This window comes from Nipponia nippon, unplaced genomic scaffold, assembly GCF_047370975.1.
Source record: "Nipponia nippon isolate SJK-2023a ecotype South Korea unplaced genomic scaffold, ASM4737097v1 scaffold_14, whole genome shotgun sequence".
In the NCBI taxonomy this organism is placed as follows: domain Eukaryota; kingdom Metazoa; phylum Chordata; class Aves; order Pelecaniformes; family Threskiornithidae; genus Nipponia; species Nipponia nippon.
Genome location: NW_028262330.1, coordinates 2,823,779 through 2,844,532, shown reverse-complemented (window position 1 = coordinate 2,844,532; position 20,754 = coordinate 2,823,779). Strand labels below are relative to the sequence as shown.

The following is a 20,754-nucleotide window of genomic DNA, read 5'->3' as shown; positions in this document are numbered from 1 at the left end:
TCACGGGCCCATCCTCGGGAGGAGAGAGAAGAGGTTTACCATTGCTCAGAGCGTGGTGCCCGGGCTCTCGCTCGGTCTTGCGGCACAGACCCGATGAGGGACGTCCCTGTGCACCCCACTGATTTTGTCCATTGGCACTGCAGAAAGGCACTTAGGGTGTGGTATAGTCAGGATACACCCAACAGGCAATGGTGCTCGCCAGAATGACGCCCATCCAAAAGAGGAGGATTCACGGCTGAAACCACTGCTCTGGCAAAGGGCACCAAGCCCCGTCACGATGTATGTCGGGAGGGAGGAGAGGTGAGGTGGGAAGGGAGGGAGGATGCTGGGATGAAAGAAGCCAAGCAGACCCTCACTTCAGCTGGGAGAGACCAGGAGCCCCAGAAAGCCCCACCAAGGCTAAGCTGCGTCCCCAGGAGCCCTGGCCAGTGCTGTGGAGGTTTGGTGCTTGGGTACCTGTTGGCTGTAAAAACCCAGAGGGGCCCCAGCGTGGGATGGAAGGAAGAGATGGCATCCGACACGAGGTCCAGTGCCCTGCATCTCTCTGTTAAGCAAAACCCCAGAGGGACGAGCCCTAATACTCCCTCATGGGGTCACTAAACAGTTAAGGGTTTTTTTCCCAGGCAGACTCGATGCTCTCAGACACATGTTTTTAAGGCAAAAGCGAGTGTGAAGTGTTGGATCATAACTTCCCCTCCCGAGGATTCAGGACTTCTGTGCTTTCGGGGAAGCTCATCCTGCAGGGCACAGACTGGGAAGGTCAGGCATGCACCTTGCAAGGGGGAGCAGCAAAGTCAGGCTGGCCTGAACTTCGCTGGAGTCAAAACCGTGTCTCCGTATGAGCAGGGGCTCCAGCTGGCTCCAGGTACGCTCCCCGTGGAGGCTCCCGGCTCAGCCGCTCAGGGGGCCTGCCAGGAATTACTCATTCTCCCTAACGGGTTATTAAAAAGGAATAAATAACGGGAAGAATTTTAGGCAATTTGTATTCCTGGAGTGCTCTTTAACAGCCCAAAGGAAACTTTTAGGGTGCATGATGAGATGTGTGCCAAAATGGAAAAGCAGAGCTACGTGGGGACTTCCCACCCCCCTACCCAGCACCAAACCCCACATCTGGAGGGCAGAAAGCATCCCCTCTGAAACACCACGTGCCAGACTCAGTACGGTGCAGGCAAGCATCTCGCAGCCGGGGCTGCTGCCCGTTACCTGTTCTTGCACTCCCAGTTTGCCTTTCTGGATAGAAAAGGGGTTATGAGAGAACAGGGAGTTAAAATCCTTTTGGGAAATGAGGCTACATCAAGATGGACCAGACTGTACAACGGCTAAACCAGCCTGTACCAAAGGGGACTGACACACTGGGATACGATGGGAAAGGGCTTTTGTGCTGAAGGAAAAGCCAGACTTCTCAGAAAGGACAGAAAGGGAAGGGAGTGGTAAAGAGAAAGATGAGGTTGGCAGAAGAGTAAAGTTTGGAGTGTGCTGCACTTCGGAGATCCACGGCTTCCTCAGACCTGAGAATGGGACCATTTCATATCCTGAGCTGCACTGTAACGCGGCATCTTGCTGGAGATCCCAGCATCCCGGCCAGCCTTTCTGGGACACACCACAGCACAGCTGCCACTGTCCTACCCCGTCCTGCCGAGCACAGGGGTCCCCCCACACGTGTCCACAAACAGGCTTGATTCCAGGTCCCTTCGCTCCCGGGCACCCTCCTCCGCCTGCGTGATGGAGGGAGCGCTTGGCAGGCGTGCGCAGTAATTAGCATCACCGTCTGCATCCCTAGGGAGGTCCCCGGGATGTGACCACGCTTGTGGAGGGGCTGTGACAGCCCCACGGGGAGCCTTCCCCAGGGCAGGCGTCCAGAAAGGGGTCGGTGGAGCCAGGGCTGGAGCCACATCAGCTGCCCCAAAGCACCCACCTGAATTTACCTGGCTCCCCCAGAGAAGGAAGGGACTTAAAATCAAGGCTGACTCAACAATGAGGACAACAAAAAAAAAGAAAGGAAAAAAAAGAAACAAACCCCAAAACACCCAAACAACCCCCAAAAGAACAACAGCTACTACAATGAGAACAGCACCACGGCGTGTGACCAGGCACCACGAGAGAGACAACCACGGCGGGCGGTGGGATGTGCTGCGTACATACCCCCGACGAGTCGACAGGCAGCTGAATACAGCTTAACTGCCCACTCGCGTCTTCTCGCTTGGAGATCTCCTGAAGGAGAAATGGGGGGAGGGAGGAGGGAGGAAGGGGAAGGAGGGGTTCAATTTTCACAGTTTCAACAGCAGGACTGAGAAGGGAATCAAAAAAACACATGAGAAGAGGCAGGGAAGGAAAGGGGAAGGGGGAGAAGGGCAGCGTGCGGCCGCGATGGAGAGCTGGGCTGGGGTGCCCGCTCCGCTCGGCGCAGGGAAGGGGTGGAAGATCTCAGGTGGAGCGAAGCCTTTCGAAGGGACCAGCCTTACCTTTAAATTAAGTGTTTCGAACAGAGCTTTCTTCAGCTCCTAAGTGATAATTGTGCTAATGAAACACCAGCTAATTATTGAAAACATGATTATTATTTTTTTTTGCAGCTGCATAATAGGATCTTTATTTATTATGCCTTCATTAAGCAGCAATGGAGGCTTTTAATGAATGTTTGATTAACACAATATTAGTCCTCTTACAGCCAGGTGAAATACCTAATTTAAGGAAAGCCACCAGAACCTGCTGCGAGTTCAGATCTCTCCTCACCCCCGTTAGCGGAGGCACCCGTTTAAATCAGCGGGGTGCCCAAAGGCGGCAGGGGTCCATGGGCAAGGGGGCACAGCCCCATCCTGGGGGGCTTTGCCACACGAGTGGCCCCAGCACCTCTTCACAGCACCAGAAATCAGCCTCTCCCTGCCCACTGGGAACGCAACACATCGTTTGTGACCTCGCTGTGTTTCCCCGTCCTCCGGGGTGGCTCCGCCAACGCTTCTTGGCACGTTTCGGCAGCGTGGCCGCACCCCGTCCTGCGGGGCTGCGGGAAGTTACACGCTGCGGCAGGAGGGCACAGCTTGTCCCACCACCTTGATTTCTTGCCTACAGGGCCATGGATCTTTCCTCCGGTTGCTACATGGGATGCAAAACTCATCCCACTCTAGGCTGGGATGAAGAGCTTAAGGAAGACCGATCAGCTTTGGGATCTGGATGGGCCAACGGTGTCTTGCTAGGCATGTAACGGACACTTAAAGTCTTTCGCTGTAACAGCGAGAGACACGGAAAAGCCTTTGAAAGAAAACACAGAAACACTTTTCCTTCCCAAGGAAAATCCCACTGAAACCGATAGGAATGCAAAAGGTAAGGGACACAAGAAACACACCATCCAAAATCCCTACTGGTGGGAGAAGGGACTGTTCCCTCTGGCTGAAGCCAAGAAGAAGTCAAAGTCTGTATTTCTCCGAGGATGCTACCTCCAGAGAGGAGGTAATGTCCTCCCCGCAGGGGAAAGGATGGCGGTGCTGGAGGAGGGTCCTGGGAAAGAAGGGGCCACAAAGGAGGGGAAGGAACAAACCCACGAGTGAGGATGGCTGGGGACAAGGGGACACGAAACCAGGAGGATTACCAATGAAAGAATACGCTTTGGAGATAGTATTGTTAGGAAGTCCCTCGGGAGAGGAGCTTTATGCCTGACAAAGAGGAGTCATTGCTTGCTTCAGAGAGAACTCCCCAGGGCAGGGACCCGAGAGGTCAGGCAGCAATTTCAAATTAGCAGCTCGATCAAACAGAGTCCCCTGCTCACCTTCCCCGCACCAACGCCAGGCTCGAGTTAAATCGGAGAACACACAGTCAAAAATAACCACGTTGCATAAAATCCTGTGCGCGCCTCTTGCAAGAGAGAAGCAGGTTACCAAATAAAAAGAAGGGGGGGGGGGGGAAAGAAACTCAACCCTGCAAAATATATTGCTCTGTATTTAAAGTTTGGAACAGGTCCTTTTTGTTTCTCAACTGCTTATATACATCTGCTGCCTAGCAACTGGGGCTGCAAAGCCATGCACCAAAATTAACGAGGTGCTTGCAGATTGAGGAAAGGCGCTCAAGGACCAGGGAGATAAAGGCTGCAGCCCCAGGGTTGTGTTTCAGCCCAGAAATCTGAAGGAGAAAGGGGAAAAAAAAAAACCACACCAAAAAAAACCCCAACCCCAACTCAGAAGAAGGGTCAAGTGCAATCCCGGGAGGGGGACGCTGGGGTTTGTTTACAGTGAGAGATGATCTCTCTATTAATTCTGCTTAGGAGAGGATCCTTTGTGTGCTGGCTAGCAAAAACCAGAATGAGATCTGTTTGCAAAGCTACACGCACCAGCAAAGCTGAATAAACATAAACCAGCAAGGCCAGACCTGGCTCCCGACCTCCAGACAACATTTGCTCCCTGTCTGCTGCGGAAAACTTGGGTTGAGCAGAGGGATCTCTTGATCCCATTGCTATCTACTGGAGGAGCGCGTAGAACGCAGAATAACAAGGATGTGGAAGGAAGATTATTATTAAAATGCCCATCATCAAAGCCTGAGATATAAAATAGCACTGTAATCAGAGTCACAAATCACAGAAATCTGGTGCGAGTTCATTGAAATTGCCGTGGCTGGGCAGAATTGGCCAGAGAGGGGCTGATCTTCAGAGGCTGCGCTGGATCCTGGTCCCTGCACTCGCCTCTCAATACTGGCGCGAGCATCGCTGGCTTCAGGCTGTCTCACTGCTTTCCTGAATCAGAAGTTACTCCCCGAGTTACACTGCACTTAAAGCACGTTTGCAGCTTACAGGGAAATGCTGGAGCTGGCTTGGACGAGCCCGGCGCTGCCCCGGCACAGGAGAAGCAGGGGCAGGCGATGGGGCAGCCCTGCCGCGCAAACCAGCCACAGGCAAATTTGGGGGGTGCTGGAGGTTGTTCCCCTGACTCCAGGGAAGATGTACCCTCAAGAACATGGTTATTGGAACAAAATCGCAGCGCATTAAGCCAGGGCATGAATTTACAGGGAGTTATGCCATGGTACCAGCTGGCCGCAAAGCGAGCGTGGGATAAATTGCTGCCCAGGGACACAGGCGCGCGGCAGCTGGGTGTGCGGGAGCGGGAGCATGCCAGCAGGCGAGCACGAGGATGCTCGAGCATGAAAAACTGGGCTCAGCCAAGGACCAGAGGTGTCAGCCTCCCTCGAGGACCAGGGCTTGGAAAAGGGGCTGCTGCATTTAAAGGCTACGTCCTTCTGCAAGAAGCGGGTGCAGCAGGTGATGTCCCACTTCGGCAACCTTCAGAGAATCGATTTGCTAGACGGAACAGACAAAGGTTCTGTTTCAAAGCCGTCATCACAAGCAGACAAGGAGCTTTTTACCTCTTCTCGCTCGGGCAAGGGAACATTGTGCTATTCGGGAGAACGTGGCAGTGACCTTCCCTTCGGCTGAATGGCAGGGGGAGGGGGGATTTACAGACAGAAACAGCACAACAATAACAATTAAAAAAGAAAAGCACCAACATGGAGAGAGACGACAAAAAAGAAATTTCTTCTTGCTGTCTCCTGGTACGACTCCATTAATTTACCTCTAAACTGTGCTCCAAAAATAATAATAATAAAAATGGTTCTGTGCATATCTATTCATAGGGTGGTAGGATATTACGATACACAAGCAACAGATCTTAAATAATATTTAGTCACCCCAGAATGCTTATAAAAATCAGAGACGCTGTGTAAAAGCGCAGCCTATGCAAACAGATCCCAGCGAGCAGTTTTAGGTTATATTTACCTCTCCAGCCCCCTGGGCAGGGTGTAAAGGTCCCCTCCCCTTACTGATGTCCTTGGACAGTCGGACAATTTTTGCAGAAAGCGGGTGGGCATCGCAGGTCCCCCACTCTGGGGACTAGGCAACATGCTCGCTCGCTCCGAGCTGGACAGTTGGGAAGGCAGTAGGATGAAAAAAAAGGGTTGAGTTCAAAGCTAAGTGACCCCTGCCCTTCCACGAAAGCCTCCAGCGATCCAGGATGTCTCGTGGAGGTTCCCAGGCCGAGGAAGCAGCCAGCAGAGACCAGAAATCATGTATTGAAAACGTGCAGAGCATTGCAGGGCTGGATGCAGGAAGAGCTCCATGAACACATACCATCAAAAAAGATAACCGTGTCACTAATCTCTTACCAGCCTGGGTAAGTTTTCAGGAGGGGCTTTTAATCTGGCTGACAAACACGGTGAGAACTGTTTCAAAGACACTGTCATAGCAGCAATCCCATCCGCAGTGCCTGACTCACCGCTGAATTCCCACTCCTGCATTAATGCTAACAATGCTTTTCATTTAAGCCCTTCATTTAGAGGGCTTGCTGTATTAAATTGCACGGTGGCTAAGAAAGAAAAAAATAATAAAAAAGACAGACAACCTAGTATTTTCCCCCACTTTTTTCAAGTACCACTCTTGGAAACGTATTGCTGTCCATCTCAGAAATCAAATACCAGGATCTGGAGGCCCTGAAACTTTAGAAGAAAGCAAAGGCACAAGCGTGAGGACATTACCTCCGTCTGGAAACCCTCTACCAGGATGGCCACCAGCAGGTTAAAGAGAACGTAATTCCCAAACGTCATGAGAGCGATGAAGTAGAGAGCCGCCCAGGAGGAGGTCGATGCCATGCCATTGTAGAGGACCTTGTTCCAGTCTTCCTGGGTCAAAATCTGCAGAGGAAGGGTATCAGGAAAATGGAGACCCTGGAGGATTGTGTGCCCTTTTCCCTGAGCCTGGCTGGGTATCTGTGCTCTGGACGGGCCAAATGAGCATCCCACTTTTGGGGTATCCACCATAGCTATAACCAAAGGAGAATAAATCTGGCCCAAGCCATCTTCTGAGCCAGAGAAGAGACAGGACCAAAGTAACTGTGACACCCATGCTACCGGTAAGGACCCTGCCAAACTGCCCCGACTCCCACCCACACCAAGGGACGCATTCAGCCGCAAGGGAGTGCAACGTCGCGTGGGTCGGACCTTTCCTTTGGTCAGCCAGAAGAGCTAAAAGTCCTTCACAGATCCAGCAGTTACAGAGCTCAGAGCTGATAGAACCAAAAACTGCACGTATCAATTATGGACTTAAAACAGATTCTGTTCTTTGTCGAGGTATGACTGCAAATGGTCCTGATCTCCTCCTCTTCATCTCCATCCTCTACACTAACTTTCACCAACCCAGCCCATACTCTGCAAATGCAAGAGCCTCCTACCTCGGCAGCCCCTCCTCATTAGCTTTCTGATTTATTCCAGAAAACGGTCTGAAAACCCCTGTGTTCCTGCACTTGTGGTTTTGGGTCCTCTCTCTTCCATGGCAAGGAGCTTCACTAAGCTCTGTCAGACGCTTTGGAAAATGACCCCAGCCCTTGCAACCCCAAAACGCACGTGAGTTGTGGCATTTTCCATTTGGTACCTGGAAAACGGTGACGATGGCCCAGAGCAAGGAGTCAAAGTTCTTCCTGTCGGGCAGCGTGTCACCGTCTCGCTCCGAAGCAAACTTACAGCCAAAGAGGTGCATCCCCAGGATGCTGCACAGGAGGGAAAGCAGGGGCTCAACAGGAGACAACATCAGTCTCCTATTAAAAACTAATAGCCGTACAGCAGGGCTGACCGTGTCTCCTGATTTCACCTGGGCAGTTCTTTTTATTTTTTTTTTTAAAGATGAATCATTTGTTTGCTGAAAAACACACCTCAAGATCACGCAAACCGGTTGTGAAATTGGGTCAAATCTGTCAAACAGTTTCAAACAAAAAGTATGCCAGCTCCTTCTTTTTCTTCTGCTTTGTTTTTAAGTCAAAACACTTTGTTTCAACATTTTCTAAACAAAATGTTTTGACTTTCTGTTTTGCAATGACACATTTTTAGCAAAATGTGCTTAAATTGAATTAGGAAGACAGAAAGGGTTTCTGTGAAATGCCTGAATGAGACATATCAGGGGACCTAAACCAGCTTTTTCAATTTTGACAGGAAGACAGAATACCTTTCATTTGAGATTCATACTAAAAGAATAATTTGTTTTCCCCTGCTCTCGGCCAGTAACCTGAAGAATCAAATTATTTACAGCTCTACTGAGCACCACGGCTGCAAACGGTGTCTTTGGAGTGAAACGTCCCACTCGGAGAAGGGACATCATTCCATGGATGAGACTGGCTTTCTTCAGCCTTCCCAGTGCCTGGATTGCTGGAACACCAGACTTGGCTGTTACCAGGAGACAGGTTCTTCGCAAAATCTAGACCAAAATCCAAAAATTCAGGGCTACGCCAAGCCTATTTCTAACATTTCCACTGCAAAACCTCACTTCTCAGAAGAAAAGGCCATACGAGAGCACAAGCACCACCATGGCTGACTTTATTTTGGGAACATCACCCTCCCCTTGGCAATATTTTTAGCACCAGGCTTTCTGCTAGTCGGTAAGGAACGGGACAGCTGTCTTGGGGTGATGTCAAGGAATCATCCAGCTGAAAGATTTTCCTTGTAAATCATCTCGCAAAGACAGATGTCTCGTTTGGCCAGAGTTAAGAGAATTTAGTCAGGGCAGCAAGCCATCGCCAGCGCTGGCCAGCGATGCTGTTTCTGGCACTGCTCAGCTCAGCCATGCCCTGGTATGGAGACTCACATCTCCTCACCGCGCCATGGGATCCCACCCAGAAAACCCAGAGCAACCTCAGGACTGGGAATGGGAAGCGCTCACCTAAAAATGAAGATGAAGAGCATCAGCAACATGCAGAACGTGGCCACGTTGTCCATGGTCTTCATGAGGACTACGAGCTGGCGCTGGAGGGCTGGCATGAAGCGGACCAGCTTCAAAACTCGCATGAGCCGAAAGGTCCGCAGGACCGAGAGCCCCCCGCCTTGCTGGCCCACTATCTCCCACACGCTGAGGGAGGAAAAAAGGTCACTGCAGGGTGAGAAGGCAAAGCCTAACGCAAAGGCACGGAGGAGAGGAAGCAAAGGGAGGGTGAAATTCAGAGACAAGAGGGATGGAAAGCGGAGAGAGATGCACTGCCAATGGCCCCAGCGAGCTGGACTCCATCCAGGCTTGCAAAGAGCAGAGCCCCACTAGAGTGTCAAAAACACGCCTGCAGATCAGTGGCTGCAGCTGCAGGGGCAATTACAGCCTTTGCCCATGCCAAAAAACCAGACAGCTACTTCATAAGGCACCGGTTGTACCATTTGGATCCCAGACTTTCCCAGGACACTGGGCCTGATAGCTTTCTACTTGGGCTTCTCTCTAAAATGACCATAAAATAACCCCAAGATATGTATTAGCAGTCGTGTCGAAGTGCATTAATTTACAGCAGAGAAGTATCAAGTCTCACAGGAAGGTATTTATGCCCACTCTCCATTACTTTCTGTTTAATTAAACAGCCAAACGAGGGGAAACACGCATAAAGCAAGCTCTGGGTTTGTACCTAATCACCACGATGATCCCATCAAAGATGTTGTATGGATTCTTAATGTATCCAAAAGGACCATAAACGAGGACTTTCAACAGCATCTCTAGGGCAAAGAGGCTTGTGAAGACTATGTTGCTGATCTCCAGGGCATTGGTAAGCTCCTCTGGCTGGGGAAAGAAGAGGAGGAAAGGGACACAGTAAACAGCACAGCTCCATTTGTTAGGCATATCCAAAATTACACCTGGAAATACAAGCCCCAGTACCGCAAGTGTAGGAATACTGGCGCTAATGGCGCAGCAAGAAAATGATAACAACTCACTCAAAGCCCAGGAGAGCGAAGAAAAATACTATCAGAGTATTTAAGGTTTATACATCCGTTGTAAATTGAGCAGGTAAATCCAGACATGGACTTCACATTAATCACAGCTTTAGTATCACCTCAGGAGGTTTATGTAGAGGTGGCGTGTACTGAGCCTCAACACTTTCACATCCTCCAAACCAATTCTCCTTATGCAGGAGGGAAAGTCGGGCCATTTTCTCACATAAATATCCTTTTAGTGCCTGCCTTTTCATTTAGTATCTCATCAAAAGATTTAAGCTAAGATTTTCAAATGCAGAGATTTGAGGTGGTATAACTGGAATGGCTCAAAAAACCTCATCATCAGGAAGCCCTGAATACTGCGACTGAGGAAGGGCCCAATCCTGGCAATTCAGACTGGCAATATAAAAATAGAGGTACGGAAAAAACCTAACAAACAGACTTCCTGTAATCTTAGAACTAAATTAATACCTTTCATGTTTTTCTAGCGTATTTCATAGAGGGTTCCCAACAATGCCTGCAGACACCCAGCTCTGTGCTTTCCCCGGTGGGTGGGCGGGCATTATTGGAAAACATATGGCAGAAGACAAAAACTGGTGGCGTAGTCTGTTTAGGATCAGTCAGTGGCAAAGACAGGAGCAGAATCTGCAGTACCAGATCCCTTCTCCCTATTTAACCTCAACACATGGCCGCAACTGCATGTTTCTACTTAAAGGCTTCCTTAAAATCAAGAGACAGCGTCCTGCTGGGAGATGGCTGCAGGGTCGTGTCAACAACCGAGGCACCCTGCGGGCAGTGGGCTGGCACGGTTCACAAAACACCTTACACACACTGGGTGCTGGATTCCTCTGAGGGGTAGTCTGGCACTTCACTCACTCGGATACTTTTCTAAATCCCCACGTATAACGACCCGCGGCTTTAGATGCCTGAGCGCCATGGTGGGTTATGGCCAGATGTGCAGGTTCATGGCAGCTACGCCACGAGCAGAAGCCAATGTGCAACACGTGCTGTTGACTGCTCCCACCACTTACATGAAACACCTTCATGGCTGGCCAAAAACTTCCTACGACAGACCAGGAGCTGCCACGCCATGGCACATGCTGCAGCACAAGCTGTAGGGTTTGCCATGAGGTGACTCAACCCCAACCCAACACCACGGGAGCCGGGAAAGGGGATGGCTCAGGGGCAGGATCAACACTTGATCAACTGCATTTCAGAGCCCTAAGAAACTACAGCGACCAAAGGCTTCACAGATACATGCTGGGAAATAAACAGGTAAACCCATGGGGGCATTCAACTCTTTCTTTCTTAGGGTTGAAGTCTGCAGGCACAGCTGGCCAAGCCCTTGCAGCTCAAGTTCCTCCAACCCAGTGCAATGGTAGATGGGGACCCAAACTGGTCTGATGTTGTCTCAGCATGGTAGTGTAATCCCTGGGGACTCGCACTAATACCGGTGGGAGCTTGTGATGACACAGCAACGGTCACAGGATAAAAAAGGGGGAAACAGCAGCATTGAAAAGAAAAAGCAATAAAAAAGAAAATAAAGGTGTGTTGAACACTTCCTATACCTTAAACATCCTCACTGAGGAACGGATCCCTTAGCTAGAGTTTGCCCAACACACCAAACACACAGCCCAAATCACCTCCTCTCTGATCTAGAGCTAAAATACAAACTCTCCAGCTCCCGATATTAAACGAAGCCCTGGTTTAAAAATCATATACCTATGGGAACATTCAGACACAAAGTAATAAATAGGCCAAGAACTTATATGTCAAGCTGCACCTCAGGACAATTTCAAATAGCTGAAAGTCTACATTAGTCAGAAAAAAAAATGCCAACTCATTCACGAGTGCCCCAGCACCGAGGCAGGCTGCGCTATCATTACCGCAGCGATACAGCTGGAAAGGAAACGTGTTCCTGGAAGCTCTCCTTCTCATCCATCAGTGCCGGTAACCCGGGCCCCGAAGGCTGATTTCCACCCTCTGTTCCCCCTCTGCCAAATCTAAGCTGCCTCACAGGCGCAACCTGGTTAAGTCCCTTGATGCGTGAGCAGCGCCCAGCATCTCCCGCAGCCGCGGCATCCCTTCCCCGCGGGGGCTCACATGGAAAAATCAACCAGCCCTGGCAGGGATGTCACGTTAATAACGTGGATTAATGAAACTTCACACTTCATGAGCACCTTCTGGTTGGAGGCGTTATTGGGATGTATAAATCGGGATGGGACCTGCTGGCAGGGCACAGCTGGGTGACATGGGGAGCCACGTGGGGAACAGCACTTACACTGCAACTCTCCCAGGACCCCCAGCACCCCCCAGAAGGGCCGTGGCCCCCCAAGCCCATGAAACATCCATCCCAGCCCACCCGGCCCACAAGAGCCCCAAATACCCCTGGCATCAGCATGGGAGGCCCACGGCTCAGCCCATGCAGCGTGGTGATGCCCAGCACCCGCAGCAGCGCCGGATCCATCTATCTCCCCCTGCTTCACCCCGAAAAAGCCGCCTGGCCCCCCCCCCTCCTCTGCGTACTCTTTTCCACTTCCCTTGCAGGAAATGGTTGTTAATATCTGAGACATTGGGTGCCCATAATAAAGATGATGGGTGGGATCTCCTGAACCAGAGGTGAGAATTAATATCCAAAAATCTAAGATTAATGGCCAAAACGGCTTGAAAGAAGAAGGGGAGACTTCCCTGTTACCCAGCCAGAAGAGGAGGGTCTCCAGGGCAGCCTGGAGCTCTGCCAGGGGAGGGCGAGGCAAGCATCTGCTGGAAGCACACCACAACCAGACCCAGCTGAAATCGAGGAGTTATTTTGCTTCAGGAAAAAACACATCCCTAAACAGTGGAGATGGGGCCATGCGAATTACTCAGAGGATTTTGCAGCCGGCTGTGGAGCGCTCCCGCTGGGGGGGGTGGGGGTCCCCAGGGCAGCTCACGAGCCCCCTGCAACAGCTCCGCATCCCTTTCAAGGGACACATCGCTGCCGCCAGTCCATGGGGCGCCCGCCCGGACCCCTGCCGCGAGCACTGCCGGGGATTGTTTATAAAAAATTTATAAAAATAGAGGTGGGCTGAGATCGTGATCCTGCTCAAGGGGATCACGGCCAGGCACTGGGGATTCAAACACTTCTGAGAATGCCAGCTACGGGATTTCCATGCAGCCATAGATGCACATAGAGAATAATACTGTTTATAAGATGCTTCTGCTCTAGAGAAATCACAAACGTGTCTGAGACATCTTTCCTTAGATATTATTACAATACAGCAGGAAAGCGCCTTTTCTCTCCTGTGGGAATTTAAACTGTCATCCCTTTCCGAACAGGAATGCAGAGTTTCAGAATTGGCGAACTAAAACACTTTGTGCCCAAAATTTTGAAAGCACTCCCCTCCATTTCAGTCCCTATTCCCTTATCCGTTTGCTCTGTACTGTAAATCAACTGAAATTAAAAAACATAAATAAAAGTCAGCCTGAAGAAGAACATGGAACTTTTTGTTCCCCAACTGTTCAAATGGATGTTTCAAGTATCTCAATGTATTTCAATAATTTTTTTTTAAGCCAGTTCACTGAAACAGCTCCCCTCCCACAAACAGCTTCAAGTTTGATAAACTGCCATTTTCTGACAATAACTGTCTAATCAAAACAACATTGACCAGCTCTAGACATAATGTACCTGGGGGAGTCACCGACTCCCGGCCCACAACCAGCTCCACGGGTCCTCGCCGGGCGTGGAGGAAAAGAACCAGTAAAAATCAAGCAGCGTTCCCATCCGAGGGCCACAACACGGCAGCCAGCGGAGGTGGCATCCTTTCTTTGACTAAATGATATATTTGGAAAACAAACCCCTCCAGGAACCCCCCTGCAAAGGGCATTTTGCAGGGAAGCAGAACCCAAGGTGCAGACCCTGGGGTTTCTTTGCAGCACAAAGCCTCCTGCCCACCACCCCAACTGCAGCACATCTGCCACTGCCTCAGCTTCTCCATTAAGAGAAGAGTCTGCTAATTCTCTCATCAGCAGCAGCAGTGACTAATTAAAAAGGAAAGCATCCTATGATTAAACGAGCAACACCCAGAAAGAGCGAGATACAAGCGCGATTCAGCTGTGGCACGAAACACCAGCTCTTCTGATGAGTCTTCGGTAAATACTGAATTTTGTTTCCAGGACATCTCGCCTTGCTGGACACACAGACGTGGTGTCCTGGATAAATCACTCTCTGTTAGCTCTCTGTTTGTGTAGTGTCGATTTGTTGATGTACCAAACAGCACATTGACAAGCTCTGGCAGCACATGAAATAAGAGCCGACAGCGCAGCATCTCTCATAAACACCACGCGGCAAATGAAGGCGGCGGGGAGGAGGCGAGCCACGGGCGCCCGCCCAGACGTAACCCTGCCTGGCAGGGTGCAAACCGTGGTGGTGAGGAGGGGATGCTCTCTGCACCCTGCCTGGAGGTTTCAGGCAGAGCTGGCCTGGCACCAAGCAGGGCGCTGCCGTGGGGGACAGGAGGAGGCAAGGGAAGATGTCCCCAGGCACTAAATGTTGCCTCGAAGGGTATCTCAGAGCTGGACCAGCGCCTTGCCCTTTTTCAGCATTCAAAAATTGGCTGTAACGCATTTCTTTCACTTTTTTTTTCTTTTTTTTAACCCGAGTAGAAGCTCACAAGCGACATTTCTGACAGCAGAAGGGACGTGCTCCATTTCCACCTGGGCACGAGACGGTGGCACATGCTCCTCCTTCCCGGGCACGGGGCTGCAAAGTGTCTGCTGAGCAAGAGAGGCTGCAGGCGATGAGTGGGGAAAAAGGTAAGGACAGGGGCTGGGGACATCAAAAGTGCAAGCCCCGGGGGCTGTGCTCCCCAATTCCTGAAAGACAAGCCCTGCTGCGTGATGAAATGCAACCAAGTGCCTTGGCAGATGGTGCACAGAGCTTACAAGGCTTCTACTCCTGCCTTCCTCCAGCCATGACCCATATAAGGCACAGGCACGGCACAGGCTCTTCATCATCATTATCAGACCTGCACCCAGCGCCGTGGGCACGGCTGGCATGGATCCGTCCATCCCCATTTCCCCCTTGCCCAGGGAGCGAGCTCCAGGCTGCAGCCAAGCCTGGTCTTGCCCAGCCCCTGCCCCTGGGGATGTCAGCACAAAAGAGCAGAAGCACCCCAGGGTCCTTCTCCTCTACCTTGCTAACAATAAAATAAAGTAGAAAAACCACTCCGTCTCGCCACAGCACAGAGGGAGGGATGGGGTGACCGGCCAGGAGGCAGATCCTTCCTGATCCCGAGGGCTCTGCTTCTGCAAGCAGATCCAGAAGGCCATGAAAACTTCTAACCCATTCAAACGGCTGCAGAATAAAACCTTTCTGAAATCATTACCATGGCAACTAAGGAAAAATAACACAGAAAGAAAATACCGACCTCAGCTATTTCATAGGAAACACCAACAATATTTTACTGACTCATCACTTGCAGATTTTTAATATATATACATAAGAAAAAAATCAAATGGGTCACACAAAGATGCGATTTTCAACCTGACTCCGCTCCATTAAGATCCTCCCCACCCTCCGCATGGGTGCAGACACGCACCAGGTCTGCCTCGAAACGGGAGCCAGACCATGAGTCCTGCAGCAGAATGCAAGAAATTCTGATGAACAGAAGCAGCTATTGATTAACAAAATGAGGTGCCCTTCTTTTGCCCTCTCCCATACCCAGTTCTCCATCCTTTATAGTTCATGGCCATGTCCTCAGTCAACCAACGAGTCTTCTCCATGCCCTGCCCTCATCGCACCCACGTTATTGCCCCTGCCTTGGTGCACCCGCTGAGCCACGGCCATCCGAAAACCCGCTTTGGTTCCCTTCAGTAACTACAGCTCCTCTTAGCTCCAGAGCTGCTTGTTACTTTATAAATAGAAACTCAATCCACGCATATTTTCAGCGATGACATTCATTGTCTTTGGGGCTCCTTAAAAGGCATCGGGCTTTAGCTATTGTCCTGGGTCCAGCAGCGCGAACCTGAGCCATGCTTAATCGGAGCCCGATAGACTGATAGGTTTTCTCTACTCATCCTTTGCCAAATTGGCTAACGGAAACAATTCAGAAAGTAGCAGGATTGCAGCAGTTTTTGCTCTGCTCCTCCTGGGGCTGGAGACACAGAAAGGGCAGCGTGCTCGCTGCTCGGTGGACTGGAGGAGGACTGCTGGGAAGTTCAGGATTTATAGGCATTTATTAAAAGGAAATGACTTTGACAGACAAGCAAACAAGTCCAGTTTCATCCCATCACCGCATGGGAAAGGAGGATTTTGTTACAGGCTGAATGGAGGCTGAACATTTCATGCCACGGCAAGTAATGCTGTAAGAAAGGGAGGAAAACAGCTTTCATTTCAGAGAAAGTGGAGCTGCCTGCACAGGAAGGACTCCCCTTCCACCACCGCCGCTCATCTCCTCACCTTCCACCCATTCTTCCCCGTTCCAATTAACAAATGTCCCTTCCCACCCCACACCTGCAGAAGGAAGGAGCTGGGTCCCAAGGACATGGCACCTTCTGGTGCAAGACCTTCCTCTCCACCACATCCTTGTTGAGCAACCATAGCCAACAACCGAATTCCCTGGCCCCGACTGCCCGTACAGGGCCATGTCCCCATGCACCTCTGCCTCCCGTCCACCCCGAGCCCAGGGTGCAAATGAGGGGACGAGCCCCGAGCACGATGGAGAACCGCATCAACCAACCCTGAAGGGACCTGCCATGAACTATCCCTGCCCAGGACCATAAAGAGGACCTGCTGACCATGCTCTCCTCCCCCAAGCCCTAGGACTGGGCTCTCTTTACCGCTCTCAGGAGGCACAGCAGATATTCTCGCCTGAACTCCTTATCTCTCTCAGCTTGAGATTTCTGGATGAATATTATCACAGAAAATGCAAGAAAAACATGAACTGGCTCATCCCTCTGCCCAGGTTTTGAAGGAGCTTAAGCTGAACAAAAGCTGCATTTCCACTTGGTCACACCTTGTAAGTACTTGAGATTTAAAGCCCTCTATTTCTAGTTAATCTAAACCAAGTTTGAAACTTATCTTCCCATTAGGACTTGAGAAGGTACCAGGGGGAGGGAGGACATAAAAAAAGAGAAAGAAAAAGGCTGTCTCTGTATGGCTTCTGCACAGTTCTGCTGAACCCGGGTTTCTGATGCCGGTAACGCTATCTCTAATGCTGACAGATGTCCACGGGGGGAAAGCCGGCCGTTTCCTAACATCAGCAAAAAACCAATTATAACAAAGAGCTGAAATCCAGCAGAGATGAGGGAAAAAGTGCTCGGCTCCTGTCCCTGCTCCCACTGGGGGCTGAGCAGGGTGGGAAGGGGCTCTGCGAGGACACGGGTGGCAGCAGGGCAGAGTCATGGGCACCACCAGCGTTGGGACCAGCCTCTACCAGGAGAACTGGGGAAAAGAACGGACAATCAGAAATCAGGAGCGCTTACAGACGAAAGCGTTTGCTGGTGCAAGATGAGGATGCTCCAGAAGCTCTAGCTGACTTTGCTGGCTCCCACCCAAGGGGAACAACCACACAATAATCAAAGAAGGAGCAGAGAGAAATGCCCGGCTATCTGCAGAGAGCAACGATTTTTCATCCACGCAGGGATGAAGCGAGTTTCAAGAGCACACATCATTTTCCCATTTCACCGAGCTGGAGTCTCTTCTCAACGCTGCCTGAGCAGAGATAACAAGAGGGTACGGATGGCAGCTGAAACAACAGCTGTAATGATAGGATCTAAGGCAGTCCGAGTATTTCCAGCCTCTGAACTAAATTAACAGGAAAAGATTGACACTTACGGCTCCCCATCCAGGGAGCTGAAGAAAACTTCAGTAGATGTCAAGGAATCCACATTGGCTCATCCCTAAAGTATGCAGAGAACTGAATTATCTGATAAAAAAGCCATACACTTTCCAGTTGCATGAAATCTCATTTAATTTTCAAATCATTCCATCTCCAGAACCAGGATAGAGGCTGCTTTATAGGCACGGCTCATTTTTTTAATGACTGTGAGGGCCGTGGCACCCCTGTATTTTGCATGACACTCTAAAAGAGCTTCGTGAGTGAGTCAATTAAAACACGCGAGTTCCTACAAGACCTCATAAACCCTTCAAATCACTGAGGAGCGGAAGAATCCCCAAGGTCCATAAAAAGAACTACCCCCAATAACAAACAGAGAGCTGGTTTTGAAGTCAGTGATCGCAGTGATTAACAGCTCCGATGACTTCCATTAGCATTGACTTGACTCCTCCAGTCTCCAACAACAAACCGTTAATAAGAGTAATTTCTGCTTAAGCAGGAGCTAATTGAATACAGCACGTGCAAATCTATAGGCCACCTCATTTTCCTACCGTGGGAGTGCCCTATGCAGCTGTAGCGCGGAGAAATTAAGTTGACGCTAGCTACAAGCCCTGCGTTGGGCAAAGCCAGCAGATGCCGAGGGAGGGAAAGCCTCGCTGCGCTGCCAAAGCTTTGATCGCTTGGCTAAGAGTAGCTGGCACAGGGCTGGAGAGATGTGTAATGGAGTTAAATAGAGACATGGGATATGGACCAATGTGGAAGTGGAGATACCTCTAGGAAGACGGTGCATGAACACGGGACCTTGCGAGCTCCCGGGAAGAGCCTGGGGCAGATGGAGGTTGTCTGGGAAAAGGGTTGCACACACATGACTAAGTGCCCTCCTGAATCAAAGCCTAATGAACCAGATTCATACAGGGAAGCATCAAATCAGAAATTTCACCACGGAGAAAAGTTGGGCTGGACTATTAAGGCCACGGTTGGAATAAAGCTGCCGGGGTGCAGGGCTAAGGGGGTACAGCACCGGTTTGCATCGGTGTGTGATGCAGAGAGCCCCTGGTGCAGCACCAGCTGCTGCCTGGATGTGGGACAGGTCTTTGAGTCCCTGCACCCACAGGGAACAATTCAAGAGAGGTGCAAGAGAGAACAAAAATATTTTCTAAAAAAAGGATTCCCTTCCTTCCTGACCTGGAGGCTTGACACAAATCTGCGCACATGAAAGAAGCCAAAATTTAGATGTCCTGGATCGACCTGATGTGGAACCGCGGAGGTTGGAGGGGACGCGGTGTTGCCCACGACCGCCCTATGTAGCCAGACAAGGGTGAGCCCGGCAGCACACAGCCTGCGAGCTGCAGCTCATCCCCGGATCCTCCACAGCCTCCTCGGGAGGCGAATGAGCGCTTGGCAAGATCTCATTTTGGCACATAGGGATGTCAAAGGAGCAGCCTCCATATGCCCAACAAATCTGCAGCTGCCCTCCACCGCCCCAGCAGCCAGCAGCAAAATGTTCAACTTGGCTTGAAACTGGTGGAGATTAGGATGCTCTTGACCACCAAGTCCTGGGAGTAAAGTGCTTCTGATCCCCAAAACACGCTTATTTCTTGAGGCAGTGCTCACAAACGGATCCAGACCTGCTCCCCTTGAGCCTGCCCAGGATTTTGGACACTAGCACAGGCTCAAGCACCCCAAGATCTGGGGCACCAGCCTGCCAAATCCCCACTGTCCAGCTCCGTTACACCACTTCTCCATGGAGCAATCAAATTTTCCTCCCGCATAGAGAAATCAATCAGTGGGTGTCACGACAGCTAATAATTTTCAGTTACCTTCCTCCCTGCACACTGAATTCAGGCAGAAGCAGAAGTACATAAATACCATTTGGGTGACTATTATTAATGCTCGAACCTGGAGCCTAATGGTTCCTCCACGCCGGCAGGTTTTCTAATGCTGCTGCAGTTACTGACCCTTCACCTCCCCTCTCGATCATCCTGGACACCTGAAAATTTCACGTCCTCTGACGCTGATTAGGAAGACTCCCATATTCTCCAGCCTCGACTGTTTACATAAATAGACACTTTAATGCATTTTGCCAGCAAGCTTTCCTTTGACACTCTGGCGCAGATGGTTGATATTTCCATGCTGCAGCGGCCATTAGATTGTAATGTTACCAGTGACAACTTTACATCATCTGTGCCGTGTACACTCTGGGCCCCTGCAGTGGGATGCACTAGGAATTCAGCCTGAGACACTGCCATGGGCTGAGGCTGCTCCTGCCTTCCGCAGACGGAGTTTGCACACCTTGGCTTGGGGCACCGCTGCTTTGTGGATTCCTACAACGCCTTGCTGCAGCTGGGGGTGCTCCACCAGTTACCCTCCTGCTGGGGGGATGTCAGGCATCGCCTCTTCCCAGTTCCTTGAAGAATTGCCTCCCATGGGTGATGAGCTTTTCTCCTTGGGTGCTGTCCCATTCACCCCGTCATCTCTCCAATTTGCTTTTAAGAATTACCAAAAGGTTCTCTACAGGTCTGAACCGATTTCCTCGTCTTTCCTTGAGAGACACCAGAGTTTTGGGCCACTCTAGATCCACGTCCCCACAAGCTCCAGCCATGGATTTGAACTGACTGCAGCTTTGGGGAGGCCAATGCAGGACTCTCCAGTCTCTTGTTATGTTAACAATGGCAAAACACCGCAGAGACGGCGGCTGAAATTCAAGCGCTATTTAAACAAATGAATATGTAGGGTATAGTTTGTACAATGTGAGTTCAGACAAGGAAAATCGGAACAGCCAGGCAGCTCAATGCAAACCAGATTTTAAAAACAAAAACAAAACCCCAAAGCCCTTCCTCAAGGAAGCCCTTGCTGAATTCTTTCCCCTGCTGAGGAGTCCAACATCACGCCTTGTACTAAAGCCTTTGCATTTCACTCCAAGGAAGGATTTGGAGAAAAAAAAAAAAAAAAAGCAGCACATTATGGAACACAGTCTGGCTTACAGCCAGGGCTGGGGGAAAGCAGCACAGAAACCCTCTGGTTTAGCAGCACATTTTACTCCCGCTCTATGGCAGAACAAGCTTTTGCAAAGCCCTAGCCATTTGAACCCACAGCGCCACAGAATCTCAGCTTCCCTAAGGCGAATCAGTCAATTGGTTCAACAGTGTATTTAAAATCCCCCGGAGTCTACCTTTAAATCACCTTTATATTCCTCTACCCAGAGCTAATAGTTTCTACCTGCATTTTGCTTCAT

General features: G+C 50.5%; 1 protein-coding gene across 14 annotated transcripts in view; it reads right to left on the bottom strand.

Annotated features, from left to right (window-relative positions):
- The window catches only part of CACNA1G (calcium voltage-gated channel subunit alpha1 G), a 152,626-nt gene that overhangs the window by 60,760 nt on the left and 71,112 nt on the right, over positions 1 to 20,754 (bottom strand). For 7 of the 14 annotated variants that reach the window (XM_087750479.1, XM_087750491.1, XM_087750477.1 and 4 more), the window contains exons 11-16: positions 9,399 to 9,550; positions 8,678 to 8,863; positions 7,400 to 7,514; positions 6,508 to 6,663; positions 2,143 to 2,211; positions 1,204 to 1,230 (exon numbers count right to left, since the gene is read on the bottom strand). In XM_087750479.1, the coding sequence (XP_087606605.1) occupies positions 1,204 to 1,230; positions 2,143 to 2,211; positions 6,508 to 6,663; positions 7,400 to 7,514; positions 8,678 to 8,863; positions 9,399 to 9,550 (705 nt within the window). The remainder of the gene's footprint in view (positions 1 to 1,203; positions 1,231 to 2,142; positions 2,212 to 6,507; positions 6,664 to 7,399; positions 7,515 to 8,677; positions 8,864 to 9,398; positions 9,551 to 20,754) is intronic. The other 7 variants (XM_087750482.1, XM_087750478.1, XM_087750484.1 and 4 more) reach the window with 3 other exon arrangements.